Here is an 18,559-nt window from a genome sequence, read left to right as displayed (position 1 = left end):
TGATTAAATAGTATGGAAGTTTTTGAGATCAATGAAGCAAGATACAACAATAGTACTGAAAAATATTGTTTCTGTAAATATGTATATTGTATATAAAACAAGGTTTGCTTTCTAAAACATTTTTGCAACATTCGCTACATTAAAGCAGCTGATTGTAAAGGAGCACCGGTTCCAAAGATGTATCAAGGGAAGGGTTGTTTAATAATATACATGCAATGAAGATCTGTGTATGATCAAGTGTCAGTGAAATGATCCATATATCCATCAAAACTGAGTTGCCGCATCAGCCAATAGGAACGATGCCCTCTTTTCTGTAACCCACAGCACATTCCTTTCACAGCCCATATAATGCTCCTGCCTCTTTTCCACTGCATTTCACAGTGTGGTTGTTTTATTGGTTTGTGTGAAAGAATCAGCCTTTGCAACCATAAATTCTCATTGAAATGATACATTTTTTAAAAAAACAAGAAAAAAACATTATGTCTGTGATGAGGTGGGAGGAAGGGACACAGCCCCGCAATGTACTAGTAGACGCTGTCTAGGGGGGCAGGCGGGGTAGATATCTAATAAATAAATAAATAAAATAAAAAATATTACAGCAACGCTAGCAAAGGAGCGCCAGTCCAGCTGGGATATGTTCTTTATTATTTCTAGATGGATGGCCAGGTTCGTCTGTTACCGTCTTGTGTCAACCATTTTGTGAGTGTCTAAGGTGTCACAAGACTGCTATTTTAAAATAATAATAATAATAATAATAATAATAATAATAATAATAATAATAATAATAATAATAATAATAATAATAATAATAATAATCATCATCATCATCATCATCATCATCATCATCATCATCATCATCATCATCATCATCATCATCATCTCTTTCTACATTATTCAAAGTAAACAGAACTTCCCCTGCCTATTACAATAGCCTTAATTTAGGTAGTAATGTGACAGGGTAAGAGAAATGAGTTTTGGCCTTAGGGAGTCTCAACCTTCCTAATAGAGACTGAGGACAGAACTTGTGCATCGCCGAGATTTTTGTACTTCGAGCTTCTTTGTACCACTGCTTCATCCAACCTAGGATTGTCTAAACCAGGGGTGTCCAACCTTTCACCTTCCCTGGGCCACATTAGAAGATGAAAATTTGCTTTGGGCCGCACATACATTTGGTTTGGGCCGCATGGGGGGGGCAGCCCTAGCTGTCCTCCGCAGCCCCGCTCCAAGCGCGCTTACCAGCAGCTGCGATCTCAGACAGCAGAGGCTGCCAGCTTCGACTCTGGCGGCTTTATGGGGCCGGGAGGGGGTCTGCCTATTGACGGGGACGACGCAATGCAGTCATGCAGCCCCCCTGTCCCCTCCCCTCCTACTCCTTCCTTCCTTCCCTCTCTCCCCCTCTACTGTTGTGACATGCCCCAGCCACATTCCGGCCGCAAGCACTGGCAGTGTAACTTGAAACTTTGGAATTTCTTTAAAAATAAAAAATTGCACTGGGCCGCATTACGAGCTGACCTGGGCCGCATGTGGCCCTCGGGCCGCAGGTTGGACAAGCCTGGTCTAAACCATGTAAAATCCAGGATCTGTAGCAACCTTTCCAAAGCTGAAAGTGACCAGTCATTGGAGGGGGGCGGGGGAGAGGCTATTTAGGCCTTTAAATAGCGTGTGGGTCCAATGGAGTTAAAGTGGTGCTTTTTGTTGCCATTGGGTATGTGTGATCATCTTTTTTGGAAAAAAAAAGGCATCAGGGAAAGGCAGATGCCATGGGGACAATAGTTGCTGCGTGTGGACAATCCCCATTCCTATCAAAACTCATGCCTCAAATTTTCCTTTAAAAAAAAAAAACAGATACAATAGGAGCTCCATATCCATGAGGGATCAGTTCCAAGCACCACCACCCCAGAAGATGATGAAAAACATGGATATTAAACACTATTTTAATTGGGAATTGTATTCATAGCATAGTCTCTGGCTCCCTCTTGTGGCCAGTTCTGGTAAATGAAATCATGGAAATATGTTTTTCTAGCAGACGCTATACACAGCATGGCCTCTGTCTCCTTCTAGTGGCCAGTTCTAGTAACTTCATCTTTAGAAATATATATTTCTCAGATTTTTCTTTTAATATTTTTTAATATTTTCAGGCTGTGGATAAGTGAATCACTGGATACTGATCCCATGGATAAGGGGTTTCTACCATATAGCCATTATTTAGTGAAAGGACATAGCTTACTGCAAGGAATATTATTTAACTGCAGGAGGTAACAAGCTAAATTTCTGGTATCTCCAGTTTAAAATGCTGTTTGATAGCTGTCTGGGAAAGACTGAATCCTAATTATAAACCATACACCATTATGGTGACAATATAAAGGAAGATCACTGTACAACACTGTCAGCCAAATGATGAATTTCATGGTATGCTTTGCTATGGATTTCCAACACGCTATTGGTGGCTTTGTTTTATCAAAGAGCAGTACTTACCTGAAGGGAAGTTTCTCATCATTTGGCTTGATGCAGCGCACGTAATGGGGAGTGGTGGCATTCAGAGTCTCCATAAGCAAATGTAAGGAGTTACGGAACTGGAATGGATAGATAAAGAGATAAAACCTTTAGGCATTAAAATGCCAAACAAGTGGAGCTTGCAACAAACTATTCTGGGAGTCTAGTCATTCAGTTGATTTTTGTGCTTTCCTCCCCCCACTGCTGCTATATTTAGTCAACATTATATGGCCAGTGAACACACACAGCGCTCACTATGGTCCTGCTCATAGCCACAAAGTTACTTCCTTTGACCAAACTCTGGCCTCAGCATAAGTGAAAACAAAAGTCATGGCTGCAACATATCAAACACAAGAGCTTGACCATCATATAAAAGCAGAGAATTTACCTTTGTGATTCACTCTGCATAAAATTGTCAGGACAATTTTATGTGATCAACATGTTGGCGGTTCATAACCTGTTTTAATAACTGTCAGTTTACAAGTTCATATCCCAGTTCACTCAATTTCAGTCTAAAAGCATGTGCGCTGTATGTATAATCTGTGGCCTAAATATTGTACTAAGGAGGTGAAATTGGATTGTAATCCATGAAAGCTCACACAGCAATAAATCTATAAAAGTGTAGCAATGGCTTGGGTTCAGAAAAGGCCTCATTAGGCTGTTCTGAGGGCTCTCCTCTTAGATTTCCTATACATCTGAAAACCGGGGGGATTTCCACAAGCCTGCTGATATCTCCCCCCCCAAGCACGGGAAGGGACTCTGTAGGCAATGATAGTCTCAGGCTAATGCCAATCCGTGGTTTCAAAAATCCCTTTACTCCAGATAGGGCGAAAGTATGGGCAACAGGCAAGGCTTTGAGGGGAGTTGAGAATGACAGTCTTAAAAAGCAACTTTTCCAACTCTACAAAGATGCTGAGCCTGGTGCTCCTCTTTGCAGAACTACGTATCTTCTGTAAAAACAGATGAATAGACAGGAGGCCAGGATCTGCTGTGGCAATGCCCTCTGGCCATACCACCGCCTGTCTTCAAGTAAACGTGGGGAAGGACAGAGAGTAGCATCAACGATCCCAACAGGGAGGCCTCTTGACCAGGCCCTCCCCTACGGACCTGGTGCTCACCCAGGCAAACTATCCCTTAGGACAGTGGTCCTCAACTTTGGGCCTCCAGATGTTCTTGAACTACAACTTCCAGAAGCCTTCACCACCACCTCTGCTGGCCAGGATTTCTGGGAGCTGAAGTCCAAGAAAATCTGGAGGCCCACTGCCTTAGGAGGAGAACTGGGATAATTTTGCTTCCAACTTCCCTGCCTTGAGACACAGAAAACTGTAAGCTTTGAAAGAGCAAAGACTATAGCACCTGCTCAAGACAATAAGGGAATCTATCTTCAGTCCTATTTATAATCTATAAATTATGGTATCAGAGTACAGTATATATATATTTAAAAATAATAATAATACAGCAATGTTTTTGTTCTGTAGCTGACAACGTTATATTTTCGCTGGGGCCAAGGCTAAGCACACTGCAATATGAGAACAAAAAAATGTTCACTCTACCTGATGTCCCACTGTTTTCTTATGCTCTTTATTGGCTGGTTTCACAGCTGGACGGGCAGAGCGGATATTGATTTTTGAGGAAGTTCCCTTTCCAGCTGGAGCAGCCGGTGGAGGGTCTTTCTCATCGTGGAACAAATCAGCCACCATCGGATACTTGGGGGAGGGGGGAAGAGAGAGAAAGGCTTTGAGTTTCAATTCTTACAGCAATGCAGCAACATAAACGTTCTTTCCTCTTGCACAAATCGTTTTCATAACTATGTTTAAAGTAGGTTACATAAAATGTAAGCAGTACCATGGCGAACACAACAAATAATTCTTAATGTCTACTGGAGTCTGTGTCACTGAGAACAACATTTTTAATACAGTGGTGCCTTGCTTGACGATGTTAATTCGTTCCAGCAAAACCGCTGTAGAGCGAAAACATCGTCAAATGAAATAAAAAGCTCATTGAAACGCATTAAAAACCAGTTAATGCATTCCAATGGGCTGAAAACCCACCGTCCAGCGAAGATCCTCCATAGGGTCAGCCATTTTCCATGCCTGTGCAGCGAGGAATCCGTCCCTAAGCACAGCGGCTGCCATTTTCTTCAGCTGGCAGCCATTTTGAAACCTGACAATCAGCTGTTTTTGATCGTTGTAAAGCGAAAATCGGTTCCCGAAGCAGGGAACTGATCATCACTAAGCGAAATTCCCCCATTTAGACCATCGTTTTGCGATCGCAATTGCGATCGCAAAAACCTTATCATAAAGCGATTTCCTCATTAAGTGAGGCAATCGTTGAGCGGGGGACGGGTGTATATTAAATATTTTTGCACACACCTGTTATAGAGAAGGACAGCCAGTTTGCCACAGAAAGTGCTTTAGAAAACAAAGGGGACCTTATGGAGGGTTGTACAAGTAACGTGGAGTGCTTCTATTTGGCCACATCCTTTTCTAGAGTATTCCATGTAACTCCCTACCTTGATTTTCTGTCTCTCCTGCCAGTTTTAGTCATGTGGCCCCCTATAGAATGTAATTTTTTTTTTTGGACTTATATACCGCCCCATAGCGCTACAAACACTCTCCGGGCGGTTTACAATTTAATTATACAGGCTACACATTGCCCCCCCAGCAAGCTCACCCCTGTACTACAGCAACCCCTGTACATATTCTCTACTAGGCACGACTTCTGTCACGAAAGAAACTGTGGTTAGCCCCATTTTGAAACACTAGCCCAAGATACACGCTAGAATTACAAGGAAATAAAGCAGCATCACCCCAGTATTGCCTTCATTATGTGCCTGATTTCTCACCAGCTCCTCCAAGAGATTAATTGGCTTAACCTTGTTTGCATATCAGTCAAAATACCACCGAGAAAAGAATCTGTTTGCATTATATTATCCTCTGGTCAGACACATGACGGTGTATTTGTTTTATGCCTGCTGGGTGTTATTTTAAACTCAGCTGCACAGAATTCTTTTGTCTGTCTATCTCCTGCCTCCAGGTTGCCTCTCTTATGCTCACACCTTCAGATAAGCCATCTCCTACCCTGTTTCCCCGAAAACAAGACCTAACCTGAAAATAAGCCCTAGTAGGATTTTTCAGGATGCTCATAATATAAGCCCTACCCTAAAAATAAGCCCCAGTTAAGTGAAACCCTGTCCTCCACACCCTTGTGCAGCAACCAGAAGAAGATGACATGACTATGTTTCAATAAATTAGATTGTTGTACATGAAAATAAAATAAAACATCCCCTGAAAATAAGCCCCCAAAATTAATATAAGACCCTGTCTTATTTTTGGGGAAACACGGTAGTTCCATAGAGAGATCTTAATTTGTTCCTGCCCAAGCCCACAGAAAAATCCATGACTTACATAATACAGACTCCGTATATTTCTTTGAATGGATTCTGCTGCCTCTAATCAGATATAAGGATATACTGGGGAAACTACTGGGAGATGATGATAGTTCTTATTTCTCAACATTGCTAGTGCATGGAGGTGGACCAAAGGGTCAAATCTAAACATTAAGAGTCAAGTAAAAATCTGTCAGTGAGATGAGATGGTTTGCAAAATTACTGATTTTTGAATTTCAGGAGGCAAATTAGCAGCAACTGTCAATTTTTAAATTGGTAACCAAAATTTTTGGAATTACTCCAGTTGCTGGACTTGATTAGTATGGGGGGAGGATATTGCTTCCATAGTCTTTTGATTTCTTACTTTAATGTTTGGTACTTTGCAATTTTTGTAATTTCTGTAATTTTGAAGTTGCTTGCTCATGGAACTCCAACTTCTATATGGTATGCCTTTTTTTTCTTTTTTGCCTATTTAGAAGTATAATTTCTGGCTTATGTTTCATGTTTGATAACTTGTCTGAGTCAATATACTGTTGGGATTTCACTTTCTAAAACTGAAAGTGGCTGGAATTTATAATAAATAATTAATTTATTCCCTATGTTATGGAATTAACTCCCAGAGGAGCTATGCTTCCTCCCCCCGCCCATACTCATTTAGGAGGCAGTTAAAAACATTACTATTCAGGTAGGCCTTTCACGGCGACCCCAGCTGAATGTCTCTCCTCCAGTCTTGCCTCACTATGAAAACCAATTGCACTGCTGTTTATGTTTTTAGACTGTTTTTGCTATTTACATTGCATTTAGTTCTGTGTAGAATAATGCTCTGGCACTAATAGGCAGTATATAAACCAAAGTAATAAATAAATAAAATAAAATGGAGGAAAAGATGTGCGGAATCTATAAGAGGTCATCTACTGTTTGACCTTTGCAATTTGGTTACGCCTACACATATGCTATGGTTTTTCCTGTATGGAAGTGAGAGCTGGACCATAAAGAAGGCGGACCGCCAAAGAATTGATGCTTTTGAATTGCTGTGCTGGAGGAGACTCTTGAGAGTCCCCTGGACTGCAAGGAGAACAAACCCATCCACTCTGAAGGAAATCAACCCTGAAGGTTGATTTCCTCACTGGAAGGACAGATCCTGAAGCTGAGGCTCCAATACTTTGGCCATCTCATGAGAAGAGAACACTCCCTGGAAAAGACCCTGATGTTGGGAAAGTGTGAAGGCAAGAGGAGAAGGGAACAACAGAGGACAAGATGGTTGGGCAGTGTCCTCGAAGAGACCAACATGAATTTGACCCAACTCCAGGAGGCAGTGGAAGACAGGAGGGCCTGCCATAATCTGGTCCATGGGGTCATGAAGAGTCGGATACGACTTAATGACTAAACAACAACAACACATATAATCCCTTGATACTGGTTTAGAACATCCTCCTATGAGACTTTGAAATGTTTTTAGATTTGTGATAGGCCATACATACATCACTTACACCTTGCTTCATAGTTATTTTCTGGCAGCATCTAGTAGAAATAACTTGGCCCTGGATTGTGCAAATCAATCCCTGAATATAGCTTAATTTAAACTGCAGATTTGATTGTTGCTTATCAGCATTATCATCCAGGAGGTAACTGGGGAGCTGCCCGGGTAATGGTTTCTCACTGCACTGCAGCATTTTCGTTAACGTAAGTGATTTCTCATTTGCAGGTTTTAATACTGATATCCCTTTCTCATTTTCTACTATAATCTGATAAAGTGGAATCCTGTTTCCATGGAAGTAGTTTCAAAGTTTGACAAAGTTTCAATATGCCCATACCTGCCCATGTTCTGTGGCAAATAAAGGTGCTCTGTAAACACCTATGGATAATGGTACCTGTATTTTGACAGGAGGACTCGGGTTTCCTATTTAAATTAGCAAGATTACTGTATGTCCAATCCACAACTCCAAAATAATACACTAGTACTGCTGTTGCCCAAGTATTGACAGCAGTAATATTTACACTTGCATTGAGTTCTCTTTTGAGTATCACCTTCATTCTTATCAAAGCATTTTTTCCTGACTAAGGACTTAAGTTCTCTGTAATTTATACTGAGATTTTCATGGATGCCTAGATATTTATAGGTTTTCTGCTCACCAAAGCACCGAATAGACTATCCATTAGTAATTTAATATTGCCCTCTGAGAATTTGCTTTTTTTTCATATGGATAAGAGCACATTTATCAACATCAAAGTTCATTTTGGCATCTCTATTGTAAGACTTAACAATGTTTAAGAGACTGTTCCAGTTTCTCATGAGAGCTTGCATACAATTTAATACCCTTCATCTGCATTAGGTGTGAAACATCAAGGCCGTTTTTCTAGTAATTACCCAGGAGATTCAGACAGAACAATAAAGTGCTCAAAGAATTATCCTGAAAAATACCTTCTGAGAAGGATATTGTTAGATAGGTCTCTGCACCTTAATTTTGTCCTCTACTTTATCTTGAATTTAGATGGTAAAGTAATAATTCTTTAATCAATTCTGTAAATCCTCAAAATTTCAATAAGCTATGAGTAGGACACAGAATCAAACTGGGCTGCATTTACCTTAAGCCTCTGTTTCAGTGAGTAAAGATAGTCTGCAAGTTTAAGATGCTGAGCCTTATTCAGTGACAGTGTTTCAAACATGATGTTAAGCTTTTAAAGACAGCCCTTATATCCTTCCCCCTTACAAAAGGGAGAAAAGCAATTGTTTTTCCTATTTGGCCTCAACAATCTTACATCTCATTCCAGTCTTAATTGCAAGGCAGGTTTATTGTATGTTTTTCTTCATTTCCTCAGTTTTGTGTTCTGTGATCTTAAGGGAATGTATTACAATTTAGAAATGCTGGCTGCCAAGTGAATTGAATGAATATCATTCCTTTCATAGAGAAAATTGCTTACAATCCAATTTAGATTTGACACTGCGTTATAAACAAACTTATTGGCATATATTTTAGGGAGGAAAGGTCTTATGCTTGGGGAGGTTCCATCAAATTTTGCAACATTTCTCTTATTTTCTGTACAGAAGGAGGAGCATCGTGGTGCAGTGGTTAAACTGCTGTACTGCAGCCAAAACTGTGCTCACGACCTGGGGTTCAATCCCAGGTAGCCGGCTCAAGGTTGACTCAGCCTTCTATCCTTCCAAGGTCGGTAAAATGAGTACCCGGGGGGAGGGGGGCAAAATGTACCCTAATTAATTTGTAACTTGCATAATTAAATTGTAAACTGCCCAGAGAGTGTTTTAAGTGCTATGGGGCAGCATATAAGCAGCACACTTTGTACAAATTATTTATTCTCGATTGCTTCTGGCCATTTACCAAATAATTCAGGGATTTCTATCATATTGAGTTCAGGCTTGTTGTTGTTATTTAAACACATGTAAGGCTACCTTACCCAGCCAGTTGCAACACTGACTGGATTAAGACATAATTAGAGGGTATTTGTATACGAATATCCCCCCACAGGTGGAAATAATAAGGGTCTGAACCCATGGGGCTGGACTGCCCATTCATGCGCTCTCAACAGAGCCTTCCTATCATGTCATTCTTCACGATGGATTAGCCACTCTGCGACCTGGTAGAGAGGCTTGTCATCCCGCCTTCTGCCAGGAGTGGCTAATTTATTGCAGACAATAGATTATTTTTACCTGTGGGGGGGATATTTGTATTCATTTACGAATACCCCCACCTCTAAACATAATGTTAAATTACAGTTTAGTACTGTGTGATTTTTCAAAAGGAGAAAGCAGGCTTCTTAATGGAGACGTTGCTCCACTTGAGTAGGGTTTGCCCTTTTCTGGTTACACAATCCTTCAGCTAAAGTAGGAGGATCTGGGTTAGAGTCACTACAGTGTCAAGAAAACAAAGAATTCTGTGGCAGCTTAAAGACTAACACATTACATTTGGCACGAGCTTCAACGTATGGGTGTCACTTCATGCCCTATTGAACTGCTTGTAGGCCAGGTCTTTGTGTTGCTTTCTGGAAGGGATCCAAACATCACACACGTTCCCCACTTCGTTAACCGTTATCATTCACATTTTCCTATGTGCTCCATATCTGAATAAACTTGTAAGTTTATTGAGGGGATGCCAATGGATTGGGATGGCCCAAAATCCTTTTCCTGTTATAGAACCCACTATGGGCAGCAACTCTTAAATTATGTCAAATATCACCTGCTAGGACTTATGGTGTTTTGTTGTTTTCGCTGGAGCAGGTTAACAACGGCTGCCACTCTTGCCAAAACATACTAACAACAGTGACAAGGAACTGATAGCCTTCTGCAAATTGTAAGATTCCTACAGTATTCCCATAAATCTAAACCAGTGAGGCCAATTGTCAGGGATTAAGAAGGCTAAAGTCAAATGATACCCAGAGAGCTCCAGGTTTCCTGACTGTACTTCAAGAGGGAACAACAGAGAGTGTAATAATAATAATAATAATAATAATAATAATAATAATAATAATAATAATAATAATAATAATAATAATAATAATAATAATAATAATAATAATAATAATAATAATAATAATAATAATGCATGCCTGCTGACAACAACAACAAAAATAAAAATAAAAATAACAAAAAAAGGATATTTGGGAAAAATAATTTTGTCCTGCCAGAGTTATCTCACGTACTGAGTCCCTTGGATAGGGCCACTAAACAGAATCCTGCTCAGAATGTCACAAAAACCATTTCATGTTTTTTGTTTGGTCTTGGATTCTTTCTACCCTGCTGCTCCTTTTCCCCGATGTACCTCAAGCCTAACAATGATGTGAAATTAACCTGCCACAGATAACAGTGTTATCTGCTTCATGCACTCGGGGTCCCTGGATCTTTGGAGAAAGCCTCCCGTTGCCACTGTCGCCACCTCTTGCCCACCACTCTCCTGCTCTGGTTGATTTCCCAGGAGTTCTCATTGAACTTTTGCCCCTGAGATGCTCCTGTTAAAACAACAACTGAGAGATAAACAAGATCCTGACAAAGCAAACACACAGCTCTGGGGAATATGCATCAGCCTTAAACAGAGATACCCTTTAAAAAAATGTATAAAACAACACAAGGAGCTTTGAGTGGTCTATGGCCCACTTGCATGTTTGTTTGTTAATAATATTTTTATCCTGCTTTTCTCTTTAAGGAGAAACCCAAGGCAGTTTACCTCAAATACTAAAAAGGATCAAACAAATACCATACAAAAAGACAGAAAACAAAAGCAATACCAAAAACATATTCAAAGAGGTAAGGCACAACCATCTATTTAAAAACTTCAGTCAGGCAGCCAGTCACTCAGGGAAAACTTGCCTGAAGAGAAAGGTCTTTGCCTGCTTGTGGAAAGACAGCAAAGATGGGGCCAGTGTGGCCTCTTGTGGGAGGGAGTTCCAGAGTCTAAAGGAGCAGCCACCAAATGCACCTGTGAAGGTGGCGGGACCGAGAGGAAGGCTTCTCCTGTTGATCTTAACACTCGAGGAGGCTCATAATGGGAGGCACAGACTCAAGCTCTTTAGAACTATTTTCTACCTCCTCCTCCAAATATTGTCAGATAGCATGTAACTGTGTGATCAATATGTAGGCCCCTTTTGGATTAAGGATATTAAGAAAATCTGATCTTTGCAAATTCTAATATGAGCTGACTTGAACCAAACCTTCCAAAGGAATGCATAGATTGTAACTTTTACACAGTGTCCCTTTTTTCAAAATTACTGGGGCACTTTTAATAAGCTATTCTACCTGTATGCCTACAAGAAACACTAACAAGTGCCAAGAGCGCAACAAAGAAGGAATCAGCAGCAGAAAAAGACCCTCTTCCCCTTAAAAGACAAAGCGACGGCCTCATGGTTAGAATCATACAATTACAGAACTGTAGAATCCACCCACGTTTGACCCGCATGGAGAAAATTAATGGCTGAAACATTCCTATTAAATCCAACCTCTGTTCAAAAAACCACTGCTCTCCAAGACAGTCTGTTCCACCGTCAAACAGCAATTACTATCAAGAAATTCATCTTAATCAAGCAAAATCTCCTTTCTTAAAACTGGCATCCATGGTTTCAGGTCTTACTCTCTGGAGCTAGCCCCATTTTCCGTGTCACGGCCCATCAAATATCTGAAGACTGCTATTATACCACCTCTTCATCTACTCTTCTCCAGGCTAAACATTCCCAGTTCCCTCAATCATTCCTCACAGGGATGATCTGCAGAATCAATGAAAGGTTAATTAACTTCCTTTGGTTCACTTGGGATAACGGTTCAGGTGACATCAGAGACTGGTGGGATACATGAAGCCGCCAGATTCCTGAGTCAGACCCCTGGGCCATCTAGCTAGGTGTGTCAGCTCTGACCGGCAACAGCTGCCCAGGCAGGGTTTTTCCTGGTGCTACTGGGAAATGCAGGAGACTGAATCCACACAAACCATGTGTGCTATCATTTGAACTACAGTTCTTCCTGGTGAAGACTGTGTCATCTCCCAGGCCTCTCTACGGCCATGAGAAACTCCTCTTAAGGAATTGTATCAAAGGCTGTGCTAAGATGAGGGGACTTCGCATCTACTTTGAGTCAATCAAGATGGACAGCTCTTCTCTAGAGTTCAATCTTAAGTGAATCATGAAGAGTGAAACAGAAGAAGAAGCACTTCAGCAATGATCATATAAATGCCAGAGACCAAATTTTAACTCTTTACTTATTTCAAATGTTACCTTGCTGGCCTTCAGTATATTGATCTGTTCTTCGTGCACAGTATCTCTGTTCTTCTCTAGAAATCCATCACACTGGTATTCCACCTAGGACAGATTACAGAATAAAAAGGGAGAGAGTTAGAACAGATTTTTTCCCTCAGCCGATACATCCAGAACTTTTTTTTTGTTTACAATAATGATCTATTGTAATTGGTAGGTTATATTCTCACAAATGTCTTCAAAAATATTATCTTTCTAACACTCCCTGCAATCTGTGTCTATGATGGAAAGCTCAGATAGCTTGCTCTAGATTTCTACTTTCAATCTGGTTGAAAACTATTATCTTTTTTACTTGCCTCCCTCTTCTATTATTACAGCAGTCATGCAAACTAAAAGCTGCAGTTTTTGATGCTCTGACCCCAGCACTTAAGTGGCCGGGAGCCTCTCAGCCCTGGCTGGCCAGTGACAGTAAGCCCTGGTGCAGTTTTCAAAAGTGTCCAATGGTGCCATTTTTAAACCTCACCAAGACTTGCATTATGGAAAGTGACTGACGTCGCTGTGAATTCACTTCAGGTTTTCTGTTACATGTAGTTCTGGCCCGTGACTCTGCAACTGTTCATTCGGGGACTGAGACGCTTTGCTGACTATCAGACTGCAGGGGCGGACTGCGGTCTTTTGGACTGGGGGTGTTGAGTGTTTTATCTAACCCTTCTGGAGGAAGGACTGGATGGACTGCACCCCTAATGTTTCACTCCGCCTAGAACGTGACAGATTGCTAGTCTATTTTCTGGCTCCACTGCCATGTGCTTTGACACTAAGATGTAAGCAGGAGGATAGGCAGCTGAGTCCTACGTGTCAAGGTGCTATTAAAAACACAAGAAAAAGACAAAAAAAGAAGACAACAATGCAATTTTCCACCTTGAGTTCAACACTACGCACCACAGTTAGTTCTTCAAAAAGTTACTTTTTTGAAAAAAAATCATGCTGATGGGAGCATTTGCAGAGTTATAGAACAAAACGTAATTTTTTTCAGGCTCCAGCTATAGGACATTAGCATAGGACATGACAATGCAACAAAAGCAAGCTGGAACTCTCTTCCCATCCCACCCTGAGCTTCAGTTTTCAACTCACTTGTAATTACGATGAGCTTTCATCGGTCTGGAGGCAAAATACATTTTTGACAGCTGCTGCAGGCAACACCCACGCAGAGCCTCCACAAGCCCCCGGCAGGTGCGAAACAGGATTCAACCTATGGCATGAGATGCCACCTATGCCATACCCACTTCCATTACCTTATCTGCAAAATGCACAACAATGAAAGAGGTGTTGGACATTCGAGGTTTTTGAAAGTGCTGGCTGCTGCCATGACGGTCGTACAGTTTCTGAGCCCAGTTCTGATCTGTTCCCTTGGGGACCTTTTAAGGAAAAGGAAGAGAAAGGAGAAGTTTCAACTCGGAGATGGACCTATTGGAAAAAAAAAGCACTAACCCTGCAAGGATTAAGATAGTTCTGAATGAGGACTTATAGTAGCAATTGATGTAACAATGGCAAGATGATCTAGACTCCTATTTCTCTCATATTTGCTCAAGAACAAAATAAAGGCATACCACAATAGGCATGAAAGGCATATGAATGTATAAGAAAATAGACAACCTGGTCACTTTTGTTGTTAACCTGAAGTGGGAAAGCAGAAATTTAGACTTTCCACAGCTCACATGGTACATATGAATTTTGCATTTGGGAGTCTGGGCTACACACAATGTTACTCTCAGTCTGAGCAGTTGTCTGTCTACCCCATGACTGTCACCACTACTCAGTAGCATACGTTCAGTCCTACACACAAGCAGCTGGGATTCAGGCAGATCCTGCAAACAGTAAATTGACTAGACTATGAGCAATCACTCAAACGCTCATTCTATCTGATATCCAAGTGTTGGAATATGAGTCTATGTTGACGAAGGTCAGATCAGTCAAGGGCCATCAGATAGGATTTCTACTTCTTCCTTCTCTCCAATTCTCTGGAATTAGGATTATCAGGATATAGGAAAAGCCAAGCTGGGTCAGACTGTTCCAGAACTAGCATAACATTCTGTTTACACCGTCACTAATCCAGATGTGATCTCCAAAAGCAGTTGTGTGACTGCAGTTTTATGCTCCATCTCATGTTCAACAGAAACTGAAAAAGTCATACTGCCTCCGATACTTGCGGCAATATATGTAAAGCTATTATCACTAGTCGTTACCACCAATGTAGTGTAATGGACAGAGTGATGGACTCACTCTCAGCCATAAAGACTCAGTTCTAACTTGATAGCACATTATAACACACACATCATCATCATCACTAGCACCTACTTATGGCCCGAACCTTCATGAATTTGTTTAATTCATCTTTAAATCCATTTGAGCTGGTAGCCGTTGCTACATCGTAGGGCCCTGAATTCCACCACCTAAACATCCACTAAATATCCATTCTGTGAAAAGTGATGTCTCAAATGTCTCCCTAATCAGCTGCAGTGGATAAAAACAGGTTCTAGCCTTAACAAAGTGGAAGAAAAGTTTCTAATGTGATGTAAAAATCTAAACATCTTGTGCTTTGCCTTCCTTGCTGCGCAAAACTGAAGTCATAGTCACAAAAGGATTCTAGGGTACGTGAGTCGGATATTTCTCCCTTTAACAAAGGGGAAGATATTCAGGGCTGGAACATAAGACTCCTAGCAGACGTTCAACATAGGAGGGCAATATTGCAGCATGCTTGATGATAAAAGCAAGATGGAGCACCATTTTTATTGGGTCATCTTCCAGTATCTTGAGGATAAATAGTTGAAGGGTTTTCTAGTTTTCTATTTAATTTCTCCCCCCCCCCCTTTACAACTTTTGTTAGCATCATGACTTTTTTTTGGATGAGGTCACTGTTGCATAAAGAAGCACTAAATAAATACTTCTGCAGAAATTAAGTATAAAGTTGATTTATTCAGGTCAAATCTTTTATTCCAGCCAGATAAGTAACAGTTGTGGGTGTGAAAACACAACATGTCTTAATTACCCAAAGGACAAATAAACAGATGAGGAAAAACACATCTTTCAGCAGTAACTTTTCAGGCATCTTCTCTCTGTTCCATAATTTCATGCAACATTCAAACAGCTCTCTTATTTTCTTTTTAATTATTGCACTGAACAGAGAAAATTTTTAAAAACATTTCCAGATAGTTTCTGCATGTCAGAAATATAAGCTACCCTGTGGTTATTTACTTACTCAGGTATCCTTGTAATGTGAAGATCTGACAGGATTGCATTAATCACACTTTTCTAAAGTTTATTACAGTCGTTAATAACTAAGTTTATTCAGCTACTTTGCACCAAAATGCATACTTTCTCCTTTACTTCCAAAACACAATGTCCTAAATCCAACTGCTCCTTCCAGCTAGAGTAGAACCAATGAATCGAGGGTATTTATGGAAATGTTGAACTAGTATTCATTGATTCATGGCTCTACTCTAACTGAGACCAGCAACTGGATTTAGATCAATGGGTCCCATCATATAGCTCCAACCCAAGGCATGGTGCTGCCTGTAGCAAAGCTGCAATTTGTTGTAGTCAATCACACACTAGTCAGTAAAGAGAAGGAAAGTGACAAAAGTGACAAAAAAGACCAGCTAACGATACCCATCAATCACACTGACAGATAATCTCTCCCCCTTATCACAACAAAAACACGCTGATCACCCTATCTCCTGAAAAAAAGACAAAAGCTGTTCCCACAGCTATAAATACTCAACTATCCAACAAACAGCAACAGAGCATGGACAGAGTTCCTACTCCAGTCCTCTGAAGATGCCGGCCACAGAGACTGGCGAAACGTCAGGAAGAACAACCTTCAGAACACGGCCAAAGAACCTGAAAAACCCACAACAACTATGACAATCATCTTCTTTGCAGTTTGTGAGGGTGGCTCTGCTGTGGTCATCCAGATCTGCAGGAGGAACAGCTGCAGCAGAGCTACTTTAGCAAGCTGCAAACAGCAATCTTAACAAGCTGCTAATTAACAATTTGTTCCTTGATCTCTACTGACTCCTCAGGCTTTCTCACCCACCCACCCCTTTGGTTTCCAGGTGCTCTAGCACGCCAATGCTGCCACCAAGCCCTTTGAAAATAGTTTGGAGACAAGGGGTGCTCAATTGAGAGGCATTGACACCCCCACAAATGCCCCTTTGCTTTGCTCTCTCTCCCCTCTTTGAACAAGGAAGCTGGAAGAACCTACTTCTGTTCCCTGAATCAGCTCAAGCAACCACACTGCCTGAACTGATGTAAATTCTTTTGGTTTTTTTTAAAGTAGAAGCTCCAGCAGTGGAGGAAAAAAGTACACACTGGGGGGAAAACGCTGGGCTGATTTGCATGGACTTGACCGTCGTGATGTCAGTGGGAAACCATATGAATCAGACTGTCCCAGTCTGAGAGCATTTCCTGAATTACTCGTTAATGCCTCCTGAGAGACAGAGCGACGTGCTCAAGCTCACCTAGTGAGGGTCAAACTACATGGTACCGAAAGGAGCTTGCTAACAGCTGAACTCAAGTTAGGGTTCCAAAGATGCCATTCAGGCACACTGTTATATATGAGGAATAACACCGGCGAACAAAGCCAGAATTTACCTCCCAGTGACTGATCACAAAACAAAGGAAGCTGTTTGGCATCTTATAGGGACTGTGAAGAGTTTCTCCTCTTTCAGTGCTTAAAATTATTTCCCCTTTTGAAGACATGTTATCTGTGATGTATACTTTCACTATGGGTTTTGTGGATCACAGATTAGCACCTGGATCTCCAAAACTGGAGTACAGAATATTCTCAACCTGATTTTCATCTATACTGTGGTATATAAGTCACATGCTTTTCTCCCCCACCCCTTTTTGCTTTTATTCTCACAGGCCTTTAAACACGCCTCGCTGATACTTTGACTACAGCCTTTTTAATGCATTCCCATAATTTCATTATTGACTTTATTATATTCCTCGTTACATCTGAAATAAAAACATCTATGCAAAGAGTGGAGCATAAATTCTTAAAGTGTGAGGCAAGAAACTAAATAAAAGGTACGCAGGAGATGGATTATTATCCAGGGGATGATTTTTAAATGCTGCTGTTGTTGCCCTGCTATTTATCGCTGGTAAATAATGGTAATAGCAAAGACAGATTTTTTTAAAAAAGAAAAACAGCTTTTAAACTTTATTGCTTAAGGTGGTATTCTTGTACCTGAAGGGCTTAGATGCAGAGTAAATACCATCATTCCTCTCATGGACTCAACAGGCCTACTTTCAATGAATGCCTGGATTTAGTTCTACTTCCCTTTAATTTAATCACAGAACATTGACAATGCATTTTGTTCTTTTTACCTTACATTCTTCATCCAGCAAGTCCAAAATACCCAGCTTGGCTTCTATAAGGTCTATGCATGGCTGGTTATCATAAAAATCTATGAGTGTCCAAGGAATTTGCTCCTTCATGTATTCTTCTTGCTCCAATTTGAATACATGCTGCAACAGAAACAGACAGTAAAAATCCACCTGTATTTAGGAATGACTAATTGGAGGATAAGCTAAAAACATTCTCTTGAGTCTAGTAGACTTTTAGACAGCCTAAGAAGCTATTTAATCAGTTCCCGGATTAAACATGGGTTTGGCCCAATACGCGTTATCTGCATTTGTACAGTCATGTGCAAAAGAAAGTACACCCTCTTTGAATTCTATGCATTTACATATCAGGACATAATGAAAATCATCAGGTCCTTAGGAGGTCCGAAAATTAGGAAAATACAACCTCAGATGAACAACAACACACAACATATTACGATGTGTTGTGATTTATTTAACAAAGAGAAAGCCGAACATGCAAAGTTGTATTTGGGCAACCCACTAGACTTCTGGAACAATTTCCTCTGGAAAGATAAGACCCAAGTAGAGATGTTTGGCCATAATCCACAGCACCATGTTTGG

At 40.8% G+C, this 18,559-nt stretch overlaps 1 protein-coding gene across 4 annotated transcripts in view; it reads right to left on the bottom strand.

Moving 5' to 3' along the window:
- MYO5B (myosin VB) overlaps positions 1–18,559 on the bottom strand; it is a 339,707-nt gene that overhangs the window by 111,185 nt on the left and 209,963 nt on the right. For all 4 annotated transcript variants that reach the window (XM_072992940.2, XM_072992941.2, XM_072992942.2 and 1 more), the window contains exons 12-16: positions 17,960–18,100; positions 13,864–13,986; positions 12,593–12,676; positions 4,047–4,199; positions 2,476–2,573 (exon numbers count right to left, since the gene is read on the bottom strand). In XM_072992940.2, coding sequence (XP_072849041.2) covers positions 2,476–2,573; positions 4,047–4,199; positions 12,593–12,676; positions 13,864–13,986; positions 17,960–18,100 — 599 coding nt within the window. The remainder of the gene's footprint in view (positions 1–2,475; positions 2,574–4,046; positions 4,200–12,592; positions 12,677–13,863; positions 13,987–17,959; positions 18,101–18,559) is intronic.

Source organism: Pogona vitticeps, chromosome 2 (genome assembly GCF_051106095.1).
Source record: "Pogona vitticeps strain Pit_001003342236 chromosome 2, PviZW2.1, whole genome shotgun sequence".
Lineage (NCBI taxonomy): Eukaryota > Metazoa > Chordata > Lepidosauria > Squamata > Agamidae > Pogona > Pogona vitticeps.
The sequence above is the reverse complement of the archived record's forward strand: the minus strand, read 5'-3'. Positions and strand labels throughout refer to the sequence as shown.